Genomic DNA, 24,965 nt, shown 5'->3' with positions numbered 1-24,965 from the left:
AAATACGGGTGTGTTAAAGCTTCCGAACGAACGGAGTAGTTAAAAAAAAACACCATAGTCGTAAGTGGACGCTTGTAAAATTTGACAGTTCGCGTATTCGCTAAAAAAATAACAATATTTTCGTAAAATAACTACGAATAATTTATTTGCCTATAATTCCTGTATTATAACTTAATTAGCTTTAAAATGATACCCCTAAAGCCGTAGCCTATGCACAATTTTCGGCAAAGAATAGCAATAGATGGGAGACAATGTTTATTTCGTAAATAATCAATTTTTATTATAAAAATTTTTACGAGAATGAGGTGTAGTGTTCAAAATTGTACAAATGATACAAAACGAACTACTAAAAGCCATGGAATCACGTTTCACATGTAAGTATTGAAAATAAGAAATGTTTACGTGCATCGTGTATCACACTCTCGAAAACATTAAATAAAAGAATATTTTATCAATGAAAAATAATATCGCTTTTTTGGATAGGCTTTTTACTCATTATAAATGCCGTATCTGAAGTAAAAACGTACTTGAATCCTATAGTAAATACTTAGCTAACACACACATCATATAACTGAATTTATGTGCTCGTTTTTTGATACCAGTAACAATTCCTTAGTTTACATTCATAGAAATCTAAAGATTAGACCTGGATAACGATCTCTCAATGTCGATTTAAGTATAAATTGGATTTTTGGTAAGAAAAACCAACAACTTTAATTTTCTCTTAAAAAATAACCCAGTAACTGTTCTAGACTTTCCTTTGAGTAGTTTTGTTTGCATACAAAGATTTAATATAATATATAATTGGAATCTAAACCATCAGTTAGCTTTTCAAGAGATATTTTTACAGATATTTCCATAATTTCTTCATATAGAATACAATAACATTAGAATTATTTCCCTACAGCTACACTATTTACTATATTTTACATTATAAAGGAAACATTTTTAGTTGATACTCTCTTTTCCTTAAAGAGAGTTTTATATTGTTGTCACTGATAAGTATACCTTTTTAGGTTTTTTTAAATAATTTATTCATATAATACAATAAGTTTTTCATGTATTCTCCTCGCCAAGTTAAACAGCTTGTTGACGAGATATGCTTGTTTACATTATGCTATTATACATATATTATGTTTAAAAATCTTTATATATATAATTCTTCTGTAAGTGTGTATGTCACTGAACTTCTCTTAAACAACTGGACCGCTTTTGATGAAATTTTTTGTGTGTGTTCAGGGGGATCTGAGAATGGTTTAGATTATTAAAAAAAGTTTAAAATTTTTAAATTAAAGATGTGTAGACAAGACAAAGTCTGTCGGGTCCGCTAGTAGAAGTAGAAATTAATAAAGTTCTTATAACTAAATATTAAAGTTACTAATAAATACAATTAAACAAACATTACAATCAAAGCTTTTTCTCTTTCTATCATTTGCTCACGGCCATGAACTTCACTTATAGTGTCTTCCTTCTTGCATCTTACCTCATTAAGACTTGACCTAGAGAGTTCTTTCTCTTCACTTCAGTTGACAAAGGACAACCTTGGCTAATGAAGAGTACTAAAATGCCTCACATATTTCGGGTTCCCAAAATGGCAAAACTTTGTTACTGCATGGATTAGCTACTTAGACTGGCCCTGCTAAGTTTTGAAGTGTCTCATATTTCTTAGCTCTGCTCACAAGTTACTAAACAATCTATGGATTAAGCAACTTGTGATGCTGTTGCAACATAGATAGGCAACTAATAAGTATTAGTTGAACTGAGCATCTCCATGCTTTAGAGAAATCTTAAAAGTCGATTGTACTTGTTGTTGATATAGTTTACAGTTGTTAAGAAGAGTCTAAGACCACAGTTGAATTAACCTTGACACTAGGTTGACTACTAACCATATGTTTGTAATATACCAGTGTAGCCTTGTTTCCAAACTATGTTGGAGTCGGCTTCCAGTCTCACGGGATGCAGCTGAATATCGGTGTTTTACATGGAGCGACTGTCTATCTGACCTCCACAACCCAGTTGGGATATATAACACGATACCCTTTCGGTAAGATTGGTTGTCAGACTTTCAAGTTTCTGACTACTGTTAACGACTGTCAATGATCTCCGAAAATTACAGCCGGGACCAACAATTTAACGTGCCTTACGAAACACGGAGGAACTCGATATGTATAAGATGGTCACCCATCCACAGAACAACCTCGGCAAGCGTGTTACCTCAGAGATCGATCCGTGCGGCTGTTGTTAACTAAGCTACAAGCTCCTGATTAATGAAATTATTTATATTATTCTCCAGGTTCCCCAAAGAGCCGAACCTCCGTACCGCGTGGATAGAAGCCCTCGGCATGGACGACTGGGAGCCAAAAGACCGTAGCACTATATGCTCTGAACACTTCCGCAATGAAGACTTCTATGAGACTAAACGAGGGTTGCGGAAGATCAAGGGTGGGGCTATACCAGTTATAACACAGGTGAGATATCTTTTTGACCCCCGACGAAAAAAGTTTCTGTCTGTGGCAACATAACTCCCGTATGCAGTGATATCAATTTTTGTTTTGTATTAAGGGTTACTTATGTGCGAGTGTTCTTAGACATGTTTGATGAAAATCGGTTGAGCCGTTTAAAAGTTGTAGGGGTGAAAGTGAGGGGAGGAGAGAAAATTTACTCGGATGGGGTCTCAAATAGCTTCGTATGATGAGAATGACAAGGGAATAATATATTTTCTTTTCCAGGAATCTGCTGAGGACCTCGACGCGCCGGCCGCTTTAAGGGTAAATATCCCTTCATTATAAAACACAGTCTTCCGCCAGGTCTGATTATACGTGACTAGCCCCGCGCAACTTCGCTTGCGTCACATAAGAGAAAATTGGTCACAATTTTTCCCGTTTTTGTAACATTTACTACTGGTACTCTGCTCCTACTGGTCGTAGCGTGATGATATACAGCCTATAGCCTTCCTAGATAAATGGGCTATCCTAACATTGAAATAATTTTTCAAATCGGACCAGTAGTTCCTGAGATTAGCGCGTTGAAACAAAAAACAAATTAACTCTTCAGCTTTATAATATTAGTATACATAAAGAAATAACCGGCCTAGTGAGAGTTGGAATCGAGCACGAAGGGTTTCATACCATGACTTATACATACAGCCGCATCATGCAAATGTCCTGTGTAGTGAAAGCAAAGCATAGACAATCCCTCATTCTGGGAGGAGATTAGGGTAGCCAGACCTAGGCTCATCATTTCCTGGACATTTCTGGTCCACGAACGGAATCGGTTGTGGTCCCCGTCCAAGACTACATTAAGTAGGAATTAACAAAAGAAAACGTCGTAGCATTGTGTATTAGTAGTTACTTTAGTACTTATTATTCTGTGGTATTAGTAAAAACCAGTATGTTTGCATTCTGTGACAGCAAAGTAAAATTACGGGACACGGGATAGCGTGACAAAATTCCGGGACAATCCCGGAAATCCCGGTCACCTGGCAAACCTGGAGCAGATTCTTGCCCTGTAGTGGGACAGTTATGAGTTAAAGTTACTTTATTAGTAAACTAGCTTCCGCGTGCGACTTCGTACGCGTGCAAAGGTTTCCCGTAGAAAAAAGTAATGCTATGTGTGAATCTTGAACCCCCTATTTTATCCCCTTAGGGGTAGAACTTATCCAAATCCTTAGCGGATGCCTACGTCATAACATCTACCTGCATGACAAATGTCAGCTCGATCCGTCCAGTGGTTTGTGCTGTGCGTTGATAGATCACTATATCAGTCAGTCACCTTTGAGTTTTATATATCTAGATTGTTGTTATTCTTTTTCAGGTGTGTCGGATATGCCTAGTGATGGATGTAAAGATGTATGACTTCAGGGACTACAAATTGGATCATATGTACGAACAAATCACTGGGATATTGGTGAGTGCCACCTAACTTTACCATTATATACAACTACGTGACTCGCGCAACTTCACTTGCGTTGTAGCGGATCGCTACATACAGCGACATCTGATGCGACGAGCGGACAACCACCAACGCGTAGTGTGACTGATGTCACAAGTCCTGAATCGCGCTATCGAAGTTTGCACTGCAACTGACTATATATACAAGTTCCCGACTACAACAGTCGGGCAGCCTAGGCCCACCAGGCACGATCACCTCGCCTGGTCGGAGGATCCTCCCTTTGTGTTGGAGGAACATGATCACCTCGTTCCTCCAAAGCGCCATATAAGAGAGAAAGTTGAGACGTTTGTCATATAAATGAGCGTTTTTGTAACTTTTTTACTGGTATGTTTCTCCTATTGGTCGTAGCTTGATGTTATATAGCCTATAGCCTTCAGTAGCCAGGCGCTTGAAAATCTGGTAACCAGTCTTACCGAGATGTATCGTGTACCAGGTAACTGTGTTGTGGAGGTCAGATAGACAGTCGCTGCATGTAAAACACTGGTATTCAGCTGCATCCGGTGAGACTGGAAGCCGACTACAACATGATTTGGAAGAAAGGCTAGACTGATATAACATATTATAGTAAAAAGCGCATCTAAATACATTGTGTATTTATAGTTTAGGTAGTAATTAAAATTGTTAAATTAAGAATATAAGCATACATAGATACATACAGACATAGGAACAGACGCGGGAAGCGACTTTACTTTACTGTGTAGTGTATTATTAGAACATTATTAATACTATGTTGTGGACATCGTTGGGGAAGCCCTATGTCAAGTAGCCCTATTCTCTTCTATTAAAATTGTTTGAAAATCTGATCAGCGCCTCTAGCGGTCTTCGTAGGAACTATTATTGCAGTACATTTTAAATGTCAAACTTTCGAAACTCGTTGGTTCTGATTGTACAGAATCGTGCTACAGCAGATGACGTTTACAGGCTGATATGATGATGATGATCATGTCACGATATCAACACTATGGCCCTGAGTTTCTTGCTAGCTCTTCTCATAAGGCTCTACCCCCCTTCCGAGCTAGTGGTGGATTCAGTAAATCTAACGACTATCATAAGTGTCAATATTTATACAATTGCATGTTTGGCGCAGTGGTTTAAGCGGTCACCTCGCCGCAACAACCGTAGCGCCGCGTGTGGTGGATTCGAATCCCACCCGGGACAAATCTTTGTGTGATGAGCACGAGTATTTGTTCTGAGCCTGGATGTTAATGTATCTACATAAGTATGTTTATCAGTTATTTGATTAGCATAGTACAAGCTCTGCTTAGTTTGGAATCAAATGACCGTGTGTGAGTTGTCCAATGATATTTATTTATTGGACCTAAATGAATAAATGATTTGATTTTGATTTTGCTATTGTCAACAGACTTGCGGTGAGGAGCGTCTTCCACAGCGCATATGTTGGGAGTGCGCCGCCAGAGTAACGAGCGCCGCGCGGTTCAGAACCACAGCCCTCACTAGCAATGCGTTGCTGATGGATATGCTAAACTGCGATACTTATGTAAGTATTACTACCTTACTACATTTCCTATAAATTATAATTATACCTTACTACCTTACTATAAATAAAAAATTGAAAACCCGCCATTTTTTTATACCTTTTACTAGCTGACGCAGCAAACGTTGTTTTGCCATAAAAATTAAAAAACAAAATGAGTTTCATGAGAATCGGTCAAGCCGTTTCGGAGGAGTACGGTAACGAAAACTGTGATGCGAGAATTTTATATGTCGGCGGGTTGCCACACTTCAGAACAAAGAAATGATAAATTTCGTTTGAAATACTACAGTACTAAATTAATATTGATGATTATTTTTGAAATACCTACTCTAGTTTGTAAGAAAATAGCATTTGTAAAATGAAAACACGTGTGCAATATTTTTATTCCATGTTAACATTTAAAAATTGATTTACACGTGTTTATAGTTTTTAAATTAATTTAAAACATGTAATTATTTAATTGTAACATTATTTTGTGTAAAAAACAATATTTAATTATGCATGGATAAGTATTTTGTTCGAATGAATGAGTCACCTAGTTTTACTATAAAAGGCCGAGCGCACGCCGGCTCGCGTCATTCTCACTCGAGCCGTCGTAGCGATCGGACCTCCCTGTTCGAGAATAAATTCAGGAAATTATTACTTGCGTTTCTTTTGATACCTGAAGATGAGCGACAACCCTGACCGTGCAAGTTGTGATGCCAGCAATGCTGGTATCACGCTTTCTAAAAATCAGCATGGGGACCCTGCTTCGTCATCAGAAGTGGGATCAGAACAAGCCCTGATCCTAACCACATCCTCAGCGACTTCGGTTCAACCTGTCATGACTGGAGCAGCGCAGGGTAGTACTAGGTTGATAGACCCTGTCACATCGAAAATGTCTGAAGCACAAACAATTAACCTGAATACCGTACAGCCCATCACAATGGGAATATCTACAGGCACGACGTGTACACCAATCGCTGCGGAAATACCAGCTCCCGCAGGGGTACCATTCATGCCAATAGGATTCACTTCCTACAATGAAGAAGTACATCCTCAAGGGACATCTGCAAATAGGGGAGTACATCTTCAACCAACCACTCCAATGGTCGGATGTCCTCCCCAGTTTATGATACAGATGATGGAAAGGATGTCTGAACGACTGCATTCTCCGCCGGAACCACGGATCAGGATCAAGGACATATATCTACCGTCATTTGACCCCGACAGTCATGTTGGAGTCCGGGAATGGTGCCAACACATAGATAAGGCAGCTGCCAGCTACAAGCTTAATGACCTGGATCTACGCACTAAGGTGTGTGGATTACTCAAGGGTCGTGCTAAGATGTGGATCGACGACTGGTTGGTGACAACATCCTCGTGGGAAGAATTCCGCGAAAAACTGATTACCACATTTGAGCCAGAGAATAGATACTCCCGTGATATACTACAGTTTCGGGAGCTTGTATATGACTCAAGCAAGGACATTTCTGAATTTTTATCCCGCGCCTGGGTTCTCTGGAGAAGAATTACGAAAGATCAACTGGATGATGAACTTTCAGTGGAAGCAGTAATAGGATGTATAAGCGATGAACGATTACGTATCGAGCTGTTGAATGCAAAAGCAAATACAGTTCCAGAACTCATCTCTGTGGCTTCTTCATTAAGAAAGAAGCGCCCTCACCAGAATCCTATCACATCAGTGCCTAAACGTGCGCGATATACAGATTCTTCTCAACCTGCTGTACGTTGCCAAATATGCAAAAGGACCAACCATAGCACCAATGATTGTAGATTCAAACCTTTGGAATCAACTTCAAATCTTCAAAGAACTAATACTACAACAATGGAGACATCAAAAAATGTAATTACTTGTTCGTTTTGCAAGAAAACGGGTCACACATTCGAAACGTGCTATAAACGACAAAATGCACTGACATCGAACGTGAACTGTATAGCTGGAACCAATCAAGCACCTATCACTGTTACGATTGGTTCAATAACAACACGTGCCATCTTCGATAGTGGAGCAGAGTGTTCATTGATTCGGGAAACTATCGCTGCAAAATTACCTGGTCAACGACGCTCTGCAGTTAACCACCTGAAGGGGATTGGTCAATTTCCGGTAATTTCATTAGTAGAGATGAAGACCATTTGCATCATTGACGCGATAAGGATTGAAATATTATTCTTTGTGGTTCCTGATCATGAGATGTCAGCTGATGTATTAATTGGTATGAATTTGATTCATGGTACCAACTTAAGCATGGTGATAACATCAGACGGTACCAGACTGATGCATCAGCAAATGGTTCATCATGTGACAGCAAAAAGTAGTACCTTTGAGAAATTAGATTGTGACCTGACTAATCCCGAAGAATTACAACAGTTACGCACGCTACTGGCTAAATATGAGCACTTGTTCATTCGAGGATATCCAAAAACACGCGTTAACACTGGAGAATTGGAAATAAGACTGAAGAATGCAGACAAATATGTTGAGCGAAGGCCTTATCGACTTAGTCCGGTGGAACGGGAGAAAGTTCGGGATATCATCAAAGATTTGCTGGAACATAACATCATTCGCGAAAGCAAATCTCCTTACTCGAGTCCTATAATTTTAGTTAAAAAAAAGAATGGAGATGATCGGCTATGTGTGGACTACAGGGAACTCAATTCAAATACATTACGCGACCATTATCCACTGCCATTGATCTCTGATCAGATTGATCAATTGGCCAATGGGTACTACTACAGTAGCTTTGACATGGCAGCTGGTTTTCATCAAATACCCATCGCAGAGACGTCCATTGAGAAGACTGCGTTTGTGACACCAGATGGTTTATACGAGTACATTACCATGCCGTTTGGATTGAGCAATGCCTGTTCGGTTTACCAGAGGTGTATCAATAGAGCATTGCACTCACTATTGGGAACAGTCGCACAAGTGTACGTTGATGACGTGCTCAGCAAAAGCACAAATTTCAGTGAAGGGCTAATCAACATTGAACGCATCCTAATAGCCTTACAAGAAGCTGGTTTCTCTATCAACGCCGACATGTGCAGTTTCTTTAAGCGGACCATCGAATATCTAGGCAACCTGGTATCAGACGGCCAAGTACGACCCAGCCCAAGAAAGGTGGAAGCTCTGATCAAAGCCCCGATACCGAAGACCGTCAAACAAGTGAGGCAATTCAATGGGCTCGCAAGCTATTTCAGAAAGTACATCCCGGATTTTTCGCGCATCATGGTACCGTTGTACGAATTAACCAAACAAGGAGCTAAATGGGAATGGGAAGACCGACACGAGAAGGCTAGGTCAACAATAATTCAATGCCTCACCTCAGCTCCAGTGCTGACCCTTTTTCAAGAAGGAGCACCAATACAGCTGTATACAGACGCAAGCAGTCTCGGATTTGGAGCAGTCCTCGTGCAAGTTTTTGAAGGACGACAACATGCGGTAGCTTTCATGAGTATGAGGACTACTGATACTGAAAGCCGGTACCATTCATACGAATTGGAAACATTGGCAGTGGTCAGAGCAATAAAACACTTTCGACAGTACCTGTACGGAAGGAAGTTTACAGTAATAACTGACTGTAATTCACTTAAGGCGTCGAAACATAAAAAGGACTTGTTACCAAGGATTCACCGCTGGTGGGCGTTCCTGCAAAACTATGATTTCGAGCTCGAATATCGTAAAGGAAACCGACTCCAGCATGCCGATTTCTTCAGCAGAAATCACGGTGAACTAGCAGTTAATATAATTACAAAAGACTTAGAATGGTTAAAGGTCGAACAACGACGAGATGAAGAACTTCGACCAATACTGAATAACCTGTTTGACAACAATCCAGTGGAAGGTTTTATCTTGGAAGAAGGTGTTCTGAAGAAGCACGTCCTAGACCCGACATTCGGCCAACAGCTGCGAATAGTAGTACCAAAGTCCTTCCAATGGAGTTTAATAAACTCCTTCCACACCACACTCAAGCACCCTGGTTGGGATAAAACCCTACAGAAAGTCAAAGAAACCTACTGGTTCAATAAGATGAGCACCACAATCCGAAGATATGTTGACAACTGCGTGGTATGTAGAACTTGTAAAGGCACATCTGGAGCAGTACAAGCTCAGCTACATCCGATTTAAAAACCAACATGTGCATTTCAAGTAATCCACATGGACATCACGGGAAAATTGGGAACCCAAGAGAATCAACAGTACGTTATTGTAACAGTGGATGCTTTCACAAAATACGTACTATTATACCATGCCACTGATAAAAGTCCACACAGTACGCTTGCCGCATTAAAACGTACGGTACATTTATTTGGAACACCAGTTCAAATAATTGTGGATGGAGGAAGAGAATTTTTAGGTGAATTCACACAATTTTGTGAACGGTTTGGCATAAATATTCATGCCATAGCGCCAGGTATCAGCCGAGCAAATGGCCAGGTGGAGAGAGTGGTAGCTACACTGAAAAACGCGCTGGTAATGATCAAGAATTATGAGACCGAAGAATGGCACAATACTCTTGAAGAACTACAGCTGGCGATGAATTGCACAGCACATCGTGTGACAGGAGTAGCACCACTCACGTTGATCACACAACGACAACATTGCGCACCACCAGGTTTACTTAACCTGGTTGACATCGATAACCAAACAATTGACATAGAGGCGTTGACTAGACAAGTGCAGCAACGACTGACTCAGACCGCTGAGTATGATAGACAACGCTTTAATTCCCGCAAGGCTAAAATAAATCATTTTCAACGTGGGGATTATGTTCTGATCAAAAATAATCCCCGCAATCAAACATCACTGGACCCTAAATTCAGTGTGCCCTACGAAATTATCAGGGTTCTCGAAAATGACCGCTATATGGTAAAAAAAGTGGTCGGCAGGGGGCGCTCCCGAAAAGTCGCCCACGATCAACTTCGGCGTGCACCACAACCGGGGAACCAAGATGCCGTGTCGGCGGGAGATGATCTCGAGACACCAGAAAATAACATCGCAACCACTCCTGATCCAGTGCCATCCACATCTCAAGCTGGCCAGCCAGTTCAGATAACTCATGATAAAGAACAATCATCATCGGATTAACCCGTGAGTCAAAATTTATTATTTTAACGACAGTTTCAACTATAACCTATAAGACTAAAATGTCTGGAGAGTGGTACCTCTGAGCTATACCAGGTGTTACCCTTGAGCTAACCACGGATCCTTGATGCATCCACAAGGGAACCTTGAGATACCGTCGGGACGCCTTGTGGAACCTATACACCACAGACTTGAAATAAATAAAGCAGTGCATTTAAGATATCTTGATGTACTTGTATGAAAAATGTTCCTATAAAAATAAGCAACATGGGTTGCTTACTGATACCAACCTGAAAGAAAAACGTTTTCTTAAATTCAGGCATTCAAGATTACAACCACAATGCAGGCAGGCGCAGAGCACGCGCCGCCTGTCAGAATGGCCGTGTCGGCGGGTTGCCACACTTCAGAACAAAGAAATGATAAATTTCGTTTGAAATACTACAGTACTAAATTAATATTGATGATTATTTTTGAAATACCTACTCTAGTTTGTAAGAAAATAGCATTTGTAAAATGAAAACACGTGTGCAATATTTTTATTCCAAGTTAACATTTAAAAATTGATTTACACGTGTTTATAGTTTTTAAATTAATTTAAAACATGTAATTATTTAATTGTAACATTATTTTGTGTAAAAAACAATATTTAATTATGCATGGATAAGTATTTTGTTCGAATGAATGAGTCACCTAGTTTTACTATAAAAGGCCGAGCGCACGCCGGCTCGCGTCATTCTCACTCGAGCCGTCGTAGCGATCGGACCTCCCTGTTCGAGAATAAATTCAGGAAATTATTACTTGCGTTTCTTTTGATACCTGAAGATGAGCGACAACCCTGACCGTGCAAGTTGTGATGCCAGCAATGCTGGTATCACGCTTTCTAAAAATCAGCATGGGGACCCTGCTTCGTCATATATATTAGACTAGCTGACAACTAGCAACTTCGCTTGCGTCCAATAAGAGAGAATGGGTGAAATTTTTCCCCGTTTTTGTAACATCTTTCACTGGTACTCTGGTCCTATTGGTCGTAGCGTGATGTTATATAGCCTATAACCTTCCTCGATAAATGGACTATTTAACACTGAAATAATTTTTCAAATCGGACCAACAGTTGCTGAGATTTACGAGCTCAAACAAACTCTTCAGCTTTATAATATTAGTATAGATAGTTTAAATAATTTCCTAATAATTGTTTCAGATAAAAATTCGTGACATAAAATCTATCAACCGGACACACTTGGGCTTGTCTTCTGCTCTGATAAGGGAGGTTTTGGAGCCTGAAGACGTGAAGGAGGTGAAGGTGAAAGAGGAGGGGTCGACGGAGGAGGGAGTGCTCGGAGGAGAGCTGCAGGACGTTGTGCCTATCACTGAAGTGCAGGTTAAGGATGAAGGTATGTAGGAGAGATTACTGGTTTGAAGGGACATTTGGGGTCACAAGAATAGGGGGTCTCATACATACAAGATAGGGGTCATTCAGACTTATTGAAAGGGGGTCGCAAATATAGGGAGTGGGGGTCGTTGTTAGAAGGGGTATATATTTTCTAGATTTAGGGGTTACACAAGTAACTACAAACAAACAACACAATAGATTTTATACTTCGAATCTGTAGTTCTCGAGGTTAGCGTGTTTAAGAAACTCCTTTTGACTCTTTCTTAAAAGAGCCGGAAATATTTTATACCCCTCTACCTACATCTTCGGGCATAAAAAGCGTGATGTTATGTATACTATTATGTCGGGGAAAAAGTATTTTCGTATTATAGTATGTATGAACTTGTAATAAAATCTCTTTGGCAACGGTTCATTAGGTTTCTCTCAGTGAGCTCGTGAGGTACCCAAATATAGAGCTAAATCTTTTCTCTACACAAAAAATGTGTAGAGAAAAGATTTTATTACAAGTTCATACATACTGTAATGCGAAAGTACTTTTTCCCGACCTAATACTTTCCGCCTACATACTCGCGCAATATTATGTATACTACTAGCTTTACCCGCGACTTCGTCCGTCATCTGAATTTTCCCATGGGAATGCGTCATTTTCCCGGGGTAAAAGTAGCCTATGTCCTTTCTCGGGTATCAAAATATATCCATACCAAATTTCATGCAAATTGGTTCAGTAGTTTAAGCGTGATTGAGTAGCAGACAGACAGACTTTCGAATTACTTTTTATAATATTAGTATGGATTTACTATTACATATTGTTTCAGGCAGCAACAACGAGATATTCTTCGACGAGTTTGACAATTTCGACGACGATGACGACAAGGCGTTAAGCGAGGTCTACGCGGACAAGGTGAAAGAAGTCAAGGTCAAGAAGAAGAAGGAGAAGACTGTCAAGAAGATCAAGCCTAAGAAGAGCGAAGAAGATGACACGCCAGACTCTACCATGGATAGGTGAGTTCATCAGTCTAGCCTTTCTTCCAACTATGTTGGAGTCAGCTTCCAATCTCACCGGATGCAGCTGAATACCAGTATTTCGGCAGCAGCTATTTATTTATGCAATACTAACTAGTAAAAGTTATTGAGGAAGGCTATAGGCTATGTATCATCACGATACAACCAATAGGAGCAGAGTAGCAATAAAAAATGTTACAAAAACGGGGAAAATTTTGACTCTTTTGACTTTCTCTCTTATGTGACGCAAGCGAAGTTGCGCGGGTCAGCTATTTCTAATACACACATAACCGCGTAAAGTCATTGGTGTGTTGCCTCGGATTCGAACCTGCGAGCACTTGCGAGGGAGATGTGAACTTATACCACTCAGCTATCACTGCTATCTTATGTTACCATAATAAATATGTATATCGTAGTGAAATTATTCATAGCCAAATTGTAATTTCAGATACAAAACGAATGACGTAAAACGACGCCGGCAGAGCGGACCCTTAGACGAGTCCCTATTCACTATAACAAGTCTAGATTACGAGACTCAGATACAAGAAGTGATGGCGCGCCAGAAGAGTGCGAGTTACACGCGGGCTCTGTACAAGTGTACTGTGTGCTACAGAGGGTTCCAGATCAAGGACCGATACGCCGCGCACGTGGTGCGACACAGCGAGGTAACACACACACACACACACACACACACGCACACGCACACTCACACTCTAAATAAAAATGAATGCATAGAAATGTTTAAAAAAATAAGCTTGCCTACCGTAACTACCACAAAAAACCATTACAATTGACCCTAAATTTTCAGAAAAACTGCACATACAACTACTTTTAAAATAAGTTTACATTCATAACTTTCAAAAGTAGTTCAAATTAACATGAAATTAATCTTTAGGACAAAATTAAATTAAAAATGAATACTCTTTTCAGCAAACCAACACACACGTACTCTAAAAATATCCTAACTCACTATAATTACAACTAAAAGTAATTAAAATATGATCCCAAATTATCTCTACGTCAACTTGGGTAACTTTGAATCATTTGGGTTACATTGACAGTGGGAATTTGAACTAGTTTCGATTATTTTTTCATATGAAACCAACACAATTCATAAAGATTCATTTTAGTTTTGCAAACTTTTATCAATTGTGTTGGTTTCATATGAAAAAAATAATGGAAACTAGTTCAAATTCCCACGTTCAATGTTACCCAAATGATTCTAAGTTACCCAAGTTGACTGCATACTAACATCAAATTTTAACTATTCCATTTCGTTTCAGCAATGCGGTGCCTTCGAGTGCTTCATTTGTAAGACGAGGTTAAAAACAAGCCGGGCGTTACGAAAACATTTGACGGCACAACACACAGAACAATATAGTTGTAAAGGATGTCCGTTCATCACTAGAAATAGGTATGTACAACTATCTATATATTAATACGTGAAGCAAATATTTTGGGTCCCTTTTTACGAAAAACGTGCGGACGTACAAGTATGAAGTTTGGCACACTTACAGTTTATGTGTAGGAGTGCAGAATACTAATATTTTTTAATAATAATGCTTATAAAGTGCATTAAATAAGTAAATAAGACATTACACATAAACTACCACGCATTTGACATTAATTTGTCTATATACATAGAGCGCTGACATAGACATAGAGTACCGTCTTAAAGGTTTACTAATGTCTTACTGAATGTCAAATTTTAATATTAAATAACTTTTTATTATTTAAATTGATTATAATCGAATTTCGACTAGTGGGCGACTAATAGTATTAATAATTTCGTCAAAGGGTATGGTAGACTCAGACACCTTTTATGAATAACAAAAGATTTAAAAATATTGATTTCCAATCGGCAACATATATCTGCAAAATCCGGATTATGGAGAATTTCATTTAATTCTAATGGCACTGACAAAAAAACGACAGTCACCGAAAAAAGTATTTGTAGATCGCACGAATAATTGTTCCGTGTGGGAATCGAATCACGACCTCTCGACGCAATGGTAGCGGCGTCGCGACCTGAACCACTGCGTTAAAGTAATGTATTTATTTTTCAGAGGAGTAGCCAGGGAACATGAAAAATGGCATGCAGGAACCAAATACCAATGTCCCCACTGCGCGAGTGAGTTCGAGTAAGTAATCTATACTAATATTATAAAGCCGAAGAGTTTGTTTGTTTAAACGCACTAATCTCAGCAACTACTGGTCCGATTTGAAAAATTATTTCAGTGTTAGAAAGCCCATTTATCGAGGAAGGCTATAGGCTATATATTATCATCACGCTATAACCAATAGGAGCAGAGTACCAGTAAAAAATGTTACAAAAACGGGAAAATTTTGACCCCTTCTCTCTTATGTGACGCAATGTAGTAATATAGTAATTTTATGTTTAGAAATGGCCATAGAATTGCCTGGAGTTAGGATGTTGAGGTTGTTGACCTCTCACTGGTCGTGTCGGATAGCCGTCTCACCGCACTATAAGAGTGATGTAATAGAGAGTGTACCTGTGTATTATATACCCGACACTAGTTTAAAATCTTTCACAGTTGGCTTGTTTCAATTAAATTGGCCGCCATGGCCGAATATCGGCTATTTATCTATATATATAAAAATGAATTGCTGTTCGTTAGTCTCGCTAAAACTCGAGAACCGATTTGGCTAATTTTGGTCTTAAACTATTTGTGGAATTCCAGAGAAGGCGTAAAAGGTGAATAAATTTAAAAATGCGCGGTATTAAATAAAAACAAGAAAGCGTGAACGGAGCTGCGCGGGTCAGCTAGTTAATAATATATTTTATTTCTATTTTTTCAGTAAATTAACTACTTACATGGGACACATACGCATCAAGCATGTATCGGATTTCGTGTGCGAGCTATGTGGCTACACTTTCGTCAGCAAGAAGGGCATAGACGTCCACAAGAAGAAGAAACATCGCCTCATCGATAAGACTGTGAGTGTTTGGGCAAACGTGGGCTTATTTGGGTTGTGGGCAAAATTGTGGGATGCCCACTAGTGGCCTTAGTTTGTATTATTATTGTGCATCTTTAAGCAAAATTTCATGTTGTTCATTTAAATAGTGGGCAAAATTGGGGATGCCCACTATTGGCCTTAGTTGGTTATAATATTGGGCATCTGTGAGCAAATTTTCGAGTTGCCCACTTTTTGCCCACTGCTGGGCTTAATAACAGTTGTATGTAGCTAAATTGGAGCATGATTTACTGTTAGCCGTAGATTTTATGAAGTGGGCAAAATTTCTTGTTGTCCACTTTTTATCCCACACCTATGTTAGTTAAGCTACATACATACATGGGACATATACGTATCAAGCATGTATCGGACTTCGTGTGCGAGTTATGTAGCTACACTTTCGTCAGTAAGAAGGGCATAGACGTCCACAAGAAGAAGAAACACCGCCTCATCGATAAGACTGTGAGTGTTGGGCAAACGTGGGCTAGATTGAATTGTGGGCAAAATTGTGCGATGCCCACTAGTGGCCTTAGTTCGTCTGATTATTGTGCATCTGTAAGCAAAATTTCATGTTGTTCATTTAGATAGTGGGCAAAATTGGGGGATGCCCACTAGTTGCCTTAGTTGGGTTTGATATTGGGCGACTAAGCAAAATTTCATGTTACCCACTTTTTGCCCATTGCTGGGCTCAATAAAGTTTGTATATGGACCAATTGCATCATTATTTACAGTTATGCGTTGATTTTATTAATAGTTTTATAAAGTGGCCAATATTACTTGTTGCCCAATATTTGGTAACTACTTTGCTGGGCTTACTTAATTGCAGGATCATATTTGATCAGATTTTACCATTGGGCTTACATTCTATTAGCCTTGGGCAAACATTGGTTACATAGAATTATTAACAAAATAGAAAAATGCCCACTAGTGTCCTTAATTTTTTAGATTAATATCAATATGCATACGAAATTTCGCGTTGCCCACTATTTGTCCATTGCTGGGCTTAAACTAATATGGCTGATGTAATGCTGTTTCAGGTTTCTCTAGAAGGTCCATACTGTGAAACGTGTGAAGTTAGGTTCATATCGGAAGAAGCTCACGACAGGCATCTGAAGCTATCTTCAAGGCATAGCAGTGATCACGACCCGTAAGTTTTCTTTTAAAACACAACTCCCGCACTAGGAATAGCTCTTGTGTCGCGAGGACTTTTACAAACATACAAACAACGGACACAAAGTACACCGAGACACGAAACAATAATTTGTGGATAGCACAAACAATTTTTACGTGTGGGAATCGAACCCACGACGTCGATGCGATGGTAGTGACGTGATCACCTTAACCACTGCGCCACGGAGGTCTTCAAGTTATTATTATATTGTCTTTAGTTCGATTCTCGGTCCACATCTTGATTTTAACAATAATATCATAAAAGGTGGTTTTTTATTCTTTATTCCTTGGTTTCTGCCTACCCCTATGGGAAAAAGGTGCGAACCCGAGGCAACACACCAATGACTTCGGAGTTATGTGTGTAATAGAAATAATTATCACATGCTCCAACGGTGAAGGAAAACATCGTGAGGTAACCTTGCATGCCTAAAATTTGTTTAAAACATTTATTGAAGGCAAAGTCCCCAACCCGCACTTGGCCAGCGTGGTGGACTCAAGGCCTAAACCCTCCCTCATTACGGGAGGAGACCCTTGCCCAGCAGTGGGACAGTAATGGGTTAAATTTATTTATTTATTATTTATTTCACAGTAATCGTATCCGCAATGATTCACAAAGCATGAATGCTGAAAGCAACGGCCGTGTGATGCGTAGAATAGAACGGCGCCCTGTAATACACCCGCGGGACCCGCAAGACAGACTGCAGCAACACGAACCACATACACCGGTTAATTGTGAACAAGTAAGCATTTATATTATTATTTAAACATAGATTTTAGGTCTAAAGTATGCAAGGTTAAGAATAAATATGCTTAAAGAATACCCTGGAATACACTAAGACGTAATAAAGAAACGATTTTGGCACTAAAGTATAAATAAGGTCTAAGAATAGTACCTTGAAGCACACCCTTACATAGGATAGGACTTAAATTTCTACCTTGCGGTACACCTAACCCTATTTTACATAATACTGGACCTAGATTTGTACCCTGACAGACACCCACTACGTAGGTTAGGACCTAAAATACTACCTTGCGGTACACCTAACCCTATTTTACACAAAAGTGGACCAAGATTTGTACCCTATCAGAAACTCCCTATGAAGGTTAGGACCTAATATACTACCTTGTGGTACATAAATATCTATACTAATATTATAAAGCTGAAGAGTTTGTTTGAACGCGCTAATCTCAGGAACTACTGGTCCGATTTGAAAAATTCTTCAGTGTCAGATAGCCCATTTATCGAGGAAGGCTATAAGCTATATATCACGCTACGACCAATAGGAGCAGAGTACCAGTAAAAAATGTTACAAAAACGGGCAAAATGATGACCCATTCTCTCTTAAGTGACGCAAGCGAAGTTGCGCGGGTCAGCTAGTTTAAAAATATATTATTTTTGCAGTGTGGCATACAGCTCCGAGATCTAAGACTATACGCGCAGCACTTTAGAAGAGCTCACCCGGACAAGAATCGAACCAAGTACCCTGCGATGAAGACGCCTTGTATGTGTGAACAGTGCGGGAAAATCTTTCAGGTAAAATCTAATAATAATAATATTATATAAAATTCTCGTGTCACAATGTTCGTACGCCTCCGAAACGACTTGACCGATTCTCATGAAATTTTGTGAGCATATTGAGTAGGTCTGAGAATCGGCCAACATCTATTTTTCATACCCCTTATGAAATGACCTGTATGAAATACAATATTATAAATGCGAAAGTAACTCTGTCTGTTGCTCAATCACGCCTAAACTACTAAACCAATTTGCATGAAGAAAAGTATGGCAGTTTGGATACCCGAGAAAGAACATAGACTACTTTTTACCCCGGGAATATGACGCATTAAGGAAAATTCAGGTGGCGGACTAACGGTTTAACTTAACTCATACAAAAAAAACGCAATTGAATAGATAAACTACCGCTAAATGTACTCAGACACCGTGGGTTAGTCGCGGGTAAAAGCTAGTTTTATATGTATACTAGCTGACCCGCGCAACTTCGCTTGCGTCACCTAAGAGAATGAGTCAAAATTTTCCCCGTTTTTGTAACATTTTTCGTTGCTACTCCGCTCCTAATGACCGTAGCGTGATGTTATATAGCCTATAGCCGTCCTCGATAAATGGGCAATCTAACACTGAAAGAATTTTTCAAATCGGACCAGTAGTTCTTGAGATTAGCGCGTTCAAACAAACAAACAAACAAACAAACTCTTCAGCTTTATTATATTAGTATAGATACAATTTTCTTTTACAGAGTATGGCCCTTCTAAAAGACCATATGTGGGTGCACACGGGCGAGAAGCGGTTCAAATGCGACCGTTGCACAAAGAGCTTCACGCAGAAGACGAACCTGGTGTTCCACATGCGCGTGCACAGCGCTACTAGACCCTCGTACGAGTGTCCGCTGTGCGGGAAACACTTTGCGTTCTTCAACAACCGTAGGAGGCATATGTTTGTGAGTATCGTAGCTTATACCCCCCCTCCCTCCCTCCCCAAGTGTCTTTAAGGCATCTCCCGAGTGTCTGAAAAGCCCCTCTAGCGTCTAAAATGCGCCCTCCCCCTCCATAGCGTCTCCACGTAGCGAATCCCGCCTTAAGTGTCTAACCCCCCCTCAGTGTTTCACCCCAGTCTCTTTAATATCCCACTCCCACTCTAAAGTCTGTCCCCCCCCCCCAAGTGTCTTCAATACATACCCCCCCCCCCCTCAGTGTCTTAAATGCCTCATCCTGAGGAGACTAGTTTGGGCACCCCACAAAGGCCAAAAATACCCCTTCCCCGTCTTTAAGTGTCTTAAATATCGACCAGTATAACACCCGCCCCCCTCCTCCTCCCCTCTCTATTAGTGACTTGTGTGTCAGTAGTGTAGTGTGTTGTACAAAGAGCATCAGTCGGACACTGAACCTGGTGTTCCACATGCGCGTGCACAGCGCTACTAGACCCTCGTACGAGTGTCCGCTGTGCGGGAAACACTTTGCCTTCTTCAACAACCGTAGGAGGCATATGTTTGTGAGTATCGTAGCTTAAATCCCTCCACAAGTGTCTTAAAAGCCCCTCCCTCAGCATTTCACCCCAGTCTCTTTAATATCCCACTCCCACTCTAAAGTTACTGGATAAAGTGTCTTCAATGCGCCCCCCCTCAGTGTCTTAAATGCCCCCCCCCCCCTCCATTCTGAAGAGACTACGTTGGGCGCACCCCATAAGAACCTAAAATACCCCTTCCCCGTCCTTAAGTGTCTTAAGTATCGACCAGTATAACACCCCCCTCCCTCTATTAGTGACTAGTGTCAGTAGCGTAGTGTGTTGTACAAAGAGCATCAGTCGGACACTGAACCTGGTGTTCCACATGCGCGTGCACAGCGCTACTAGACCCTCGTACGAGTGTCCGCTGTGCGGGAAACACTTTGCGTTCTTCAACAACCGCCGCAGACATATGTTTGTGAGTATCGTAGCTTAACACCCTCCCCAAGTGTCTTAAAGACCGTCCTCCCCCCTCCTACAGTCTTGAACGCCCCCCCCCCCATCCTAGAGTCTTAACCCCCCCCCAACCGTCGTGATTACCAAAATTTTGTCCCATGCTATGCTCGAACGAAGTTAACCCCCCCCCCCCCTTCTCAAGCCCCCTCCTCAGTCTCTTTAATGCCGCCCAAGTCTCTTTAATGACCCCCCCCACCTCCATCCTGAAGAGACTAGTTTGGGCACCCCACAAGGGCCTAAAATACCCCTTCCCCATTCTTAAGTGTCTTAAGTATCGATCTGTATAACCCCCCCCCCCCCCTCTATTAGTGACTTGTGAGTCAGTAGCGTAGTGTGTCGTACAAAGAGCATCAGTCGGACACTGAACCTGGTGTTCCACATGCGAGTGCACAGCGCTACTAGACCCTCGTACGAGTGTCCGCTGTGCGGGAAACACTTCGCGTTCTTCAACAACCGCAGGAGGCATATGTTTGTGAGTATCGTAGCTTAAAACCCTCCCCAAGCGTTTTAAACGCCGTCCTCGCCCCTGCTAGAGTCTTAAATGCACCGCCCTCTCTCCCCAAGTGTGGTTAAAGTCCCCCTATCTTGAAGTGAGTATGTGACCCCCCCAAGCGTCATAAATTAATCCCCCCTCCATCCTGAAGAGACTAGGTTGACCAATGAAATAGCTTAAATGCTCCACCACCCTTCTTCAAGTGAATAGGTTGACCAGCCCCCAAGGGTCTTAAATGACTCTTCCGCCCTCCTTAAGTCACTGAAATGACTCTCCCTCCTAGTGACTTCAGTATCGAAAACTATCTCCCGCCTCCCTCAGTTTTAAATAGTGACTGTAATGTGCTTATTTTTTTGAAGACGATGACTTCAAAAATTTGTTCAGTTTCGTAGTACTCGTAACCAGCTGAAATGTACATGTGAATTAAGCTAGGCCCACCTCTATGGGAAAAGGCTTTATTTTTATGTATGTATATTGTATATAACCTACGACCTTATGATCAGCAAGCGGAAAAACTACCAAACACAGTAATAAAAATTATAATCCATACTAATATTATAAATGCGAAAGTAACTCTGTCTGTCTGCTACTCAATCACGCCTAAACTACTAAACCAAAATGCATGATTGAAATTTGGTATGGACATATTTTGATACCCGAGAAAGGACATAGGCTACTTTTTACCCCGGGAAAATGACGCATTCCCATGGGAAAATTCAAGTGGCGAACGAAGTCGCGAATAACCAATATTATAATGACACTAGCTGACCCGCGCAACTTCGCTTGCGTCACATAAGAGAGAATGGGTTAGAATTTTCAACGTTTTTGTAACACTTTTTAAGTAAAAAGTGTTCTTAATAATATTTATTTTCAACAGATCCACACAGGCCTGAAGCCGTTCAAGTGTGATACATGTGGCAAATGTTTCACAACATCCGGCGAGCAGAGAGCTCATGTTGAACACGTGCATCTAAAGAAACCCTGGCCCAAACGAGCGAGGCACCGCCGAGACTGGAAGTGCGATGAACCTAGTGTTGAAGATTAAAATGACCCCCAAGTGGCCGGGGTCATGACCCCAAATTAATACTAACCAATTATTGACACTAGACTGAAACCCAGTGGGTTTTTAGCTTAGGGTCAAAATTAATAGCAAAATCAGCTGTGCAGGAGAGTCTAATTGGGGCCACTGACGGTACGATCATTATGTTAAAGAGACAGATTTAAATATGGTCTCAAAATATGATCATGTTTCTTTGATCTAAGGTCATTGACCCCTTATATATATGTACTGTGGGAGTGGACTTGTGTGGGGTCAAAATTGCCTAATCATGACAAATCAAGTGTTAATCTTAGTAGTGAAGTTAGAATAGCTAGTGATAAAGCAGTGCAGTGTAGTGGGGTCTAAAATGACTCAAAGTGTATATAGACAGTGAAATAGGCAAGTGTGGGGTCAAAAATGACTCCGGTATATGTGAATACGCCTATAGTTGTGTGACTATTTCTTAATAGTAGTTTGGTAACGTGCCCGGTATATGACAAGCTCGCCCCCTATTACATGGGACTAACATTGTTAATGGCGAAACGTGGATGTATTTATACTCTGCCTTCACCCTTAAGTATAATAGGCGTGATATTACGTATGTATGTTCATGTGACCTATTTTGCCCATAAAAATGTCAAAGGCCTAAGTGAAGGGACTTTTTAAAAACTTTTGGAGTCAAATATGATCCCAAAATTGACACAATTTGTACATTTTACAATTATTTTTATGTTCCTAATTAGTTTTTAGATAAATCATTGACTGCCTAAGATCTTTTTTATATGATATTTTAATATTTAGATGAGTAAGCTAATCTATACTAATATTATAAAGCTGAAGAGTTTGTTTGTATGTTTGTTTGTTTGTTTGAACGCGCTAATCTCAGGAACTGCTGGTCCGATTTGAAAAATTCTTTCAGTGTTAGATAACCCATTTATCGGGGAAGGCTATAGGCTATATAACATCACGCTACGGCCATTAGGAGCGGAGTAGCAACGAAAAATGTTACAAAAACGGGGAAAATTATGACCCATTTCTCTTCGGTGACGCAAGCGAAGTTGCGCGGGTCAGCTAGTCATGCTATAATATACAGTATGACTGGTGAGATACCTTCAATATTTGAGGACGTGATAGTATGCGAACATATATCATGAAATAAAATAACATAAAAACTAAATATTAAATAACTTCTTAGTAAACTTCGTACACAGTACACCGAGAGCCCAGTATTTAACTGCGGAATAATTGGACTATCGCAGCGCATTGCGCTATCAACACAGAATACATGGGCGAGTCCATTTTTGACAGCTTGTCGCTTAGCAACAAAACTAGTAAAGCGTGTCGTGAGTATAATATCCAAATTTCACTTATTTTTAGAGAAATTTCGATAAAAAATTAAGCTTCTATTTTTTTTACATCAAGTTAACGAGAATCGAGTACCGAGTACTCTCCATAAGTATTGAAGGTATCTCACCAATCATCCATACTTATATTATAAATGCGAAAGTAACTCTGTCTGTCTGTCTGTCTGTCGGTCTGTCTGCTACTCAATCACGCCTAAACTACTGAACCAATTAGGATGAAATTTGGTATGGAGATATTTTGATACCCGAGAAAGGACATAGGCTATATATCATCACGCTACGACCAAAAGGAGCAGAGTACCAGTAAAAAATGTTACAAAAACGGGGAAAAATTTCACCCATTCTCTCTTATTGGACGCAAGCGAAGTTTCACGGGTCAGCTAGTACTGTATAAATATTGCCGAACCCAATATGTGTGTAGCAAAACCTAATAAAATTATTGCATAGAAGCTAGATAAATTTATTTAATGTACAACGCTAATTAGTTTGATCTCTAGATGGGTAGGAGGTAAATTTTATACCTATAAGTGCCTAAGAGCATTTAAGTATATAGCAATGATAGAAATAATGATCACTTGTTATAACGGTGAAGGAAAACATCGTGATGAATGACATGTCTGACAGTTGTTTAACACAGTTCTTGAAGGTATGCAAAGTCCCCAACCCGCACTTGGTCAGTGTGGTGGACTCAAGGCTTAGGCTCTTTCAAACTGAGACGCTCATAACTACCGCTCACCGGTCGGTAAACGATCAGTGGGTTAAGCAACCTTACCGCGGACTTTAAATAGATGGGTGACCACGTATAAAGTGGAATATACATACATAATGATCATAAATATTAGTGAAAAATATTGTAACTGTACTTAGTTTTAGTTTTCATTAATGTTTGTGATCGTTATAAACATGGGATAATAATATCTATTAGTATGATAAGTGAAATTATTTATTTTAGCGTGTGCGTGTAGTTTATTTATTTAAAATGTGGCGTAATAAATGAATTCTTAATTATTTTGTTTGTTTTATTTTCTGTTATCAATCAGTATCATAATAATTATAATCAGCCAGTCATATAAAAAAACCTGGGTCTAAGATACTTCGGGCCTTTTGAGCCAATCAAATTTATACCCATTATGAAATTACAGCACTTTAAATGGCAACAGTTTATAAGGTTTTTGATCGCAAGAGCTTATACCTGAATACCTCATGAAATTATTATGTGTTAGAAATGATTATTACTTTCTTCGATAGTTAATAAAAACCATTCTATGTAAAAAAAGAAATTCTTCAACTTAAAAAAGTTGAGCTCAATCTTTTGTATTCATAAATAAATTTAATCAGTTTCTAAAGTGTTCCTATTTAATAAATTAAAGCTGTTTCTAAAGACCTGGTAATATTTGTTGTTATTCATTTAGTCGATTTTACTACATTTTTAGTAAGCTGCCATTTGTGTCAAAAAAAATAAAAAAACGAACGTTTACGAAGTATGCTTTGAAATAAATATTTTGATTACTCAAATATAAAAAT

At 39.8% G+C, this 24,965-nt stretch overlaps 1 protein-coding gene across 1 annotated transcript; it reads left to right on the top strand.

Annotated features, from left to right (window-relative positions):
* The first annotated feature begins 11 nt into the window (after positions 1 to 11).
* On the top strand, positions 12 to 24,443 carry LOC142985544 (uncharacterized). The gene is made up of 16 exons (XM_076133778.1): positions 12 to 374; positions 2,294 to 2,468; positions 2,730 to 2,768; positions 3,814 to 3,906; positions 5,315 to 5,449; positions 11,731 to 11,923; positions 12,738 to 12,924; positions 13,373 to 13,589; positions 14,208 to 14,338; positions 14,991 to 15,065; positions 15,745 to 15,883; positions 16,938 to 17,047; positions 17,660 to 17,810; positions 18,473 to 18,604; positions 19,326 to 19,526; positions 21,916 to 24,443. The coding sequence occupies exons 1-16, from the start codon at positions 301 to 303 to the stop codon at positions 22,081 to 22,083; spliced, it is 2,220 nt and encodes a 739-aa protein (XP_075989893.1). The 5' UTR covers positions 12 to 300; the 3' UTR covers positions 22,084 to 24,443.
* The last annotated feature ends 522 nt before the right edge of the window (positions 24,444 to 24,965 follow it).

The sequence above is a fragment of the Anticarsia gemmatalis genome, chromosome 30 (genome assembly GCF_050436995.1).
Source record: "Anticarsia gemmatalis isolate Benzon Research Colony breed Stoneville strain chromosome 30, ilAntGemm2 primary, whole genome shotgun sequence".
Classification (NCBI taxonomy): domain Eukaryota; kingdom Metazoa; phylum Arthropoda; class Insecta; order Lepidoptera; family Erebidae; genus Anticarsia; species Anticarsia gemmatalis.
The sequence above is the reverse complement of the archived record's forward strand: the minus strand, read 5'-3'. Positions and strand labels throughout refer to the sequence as shown.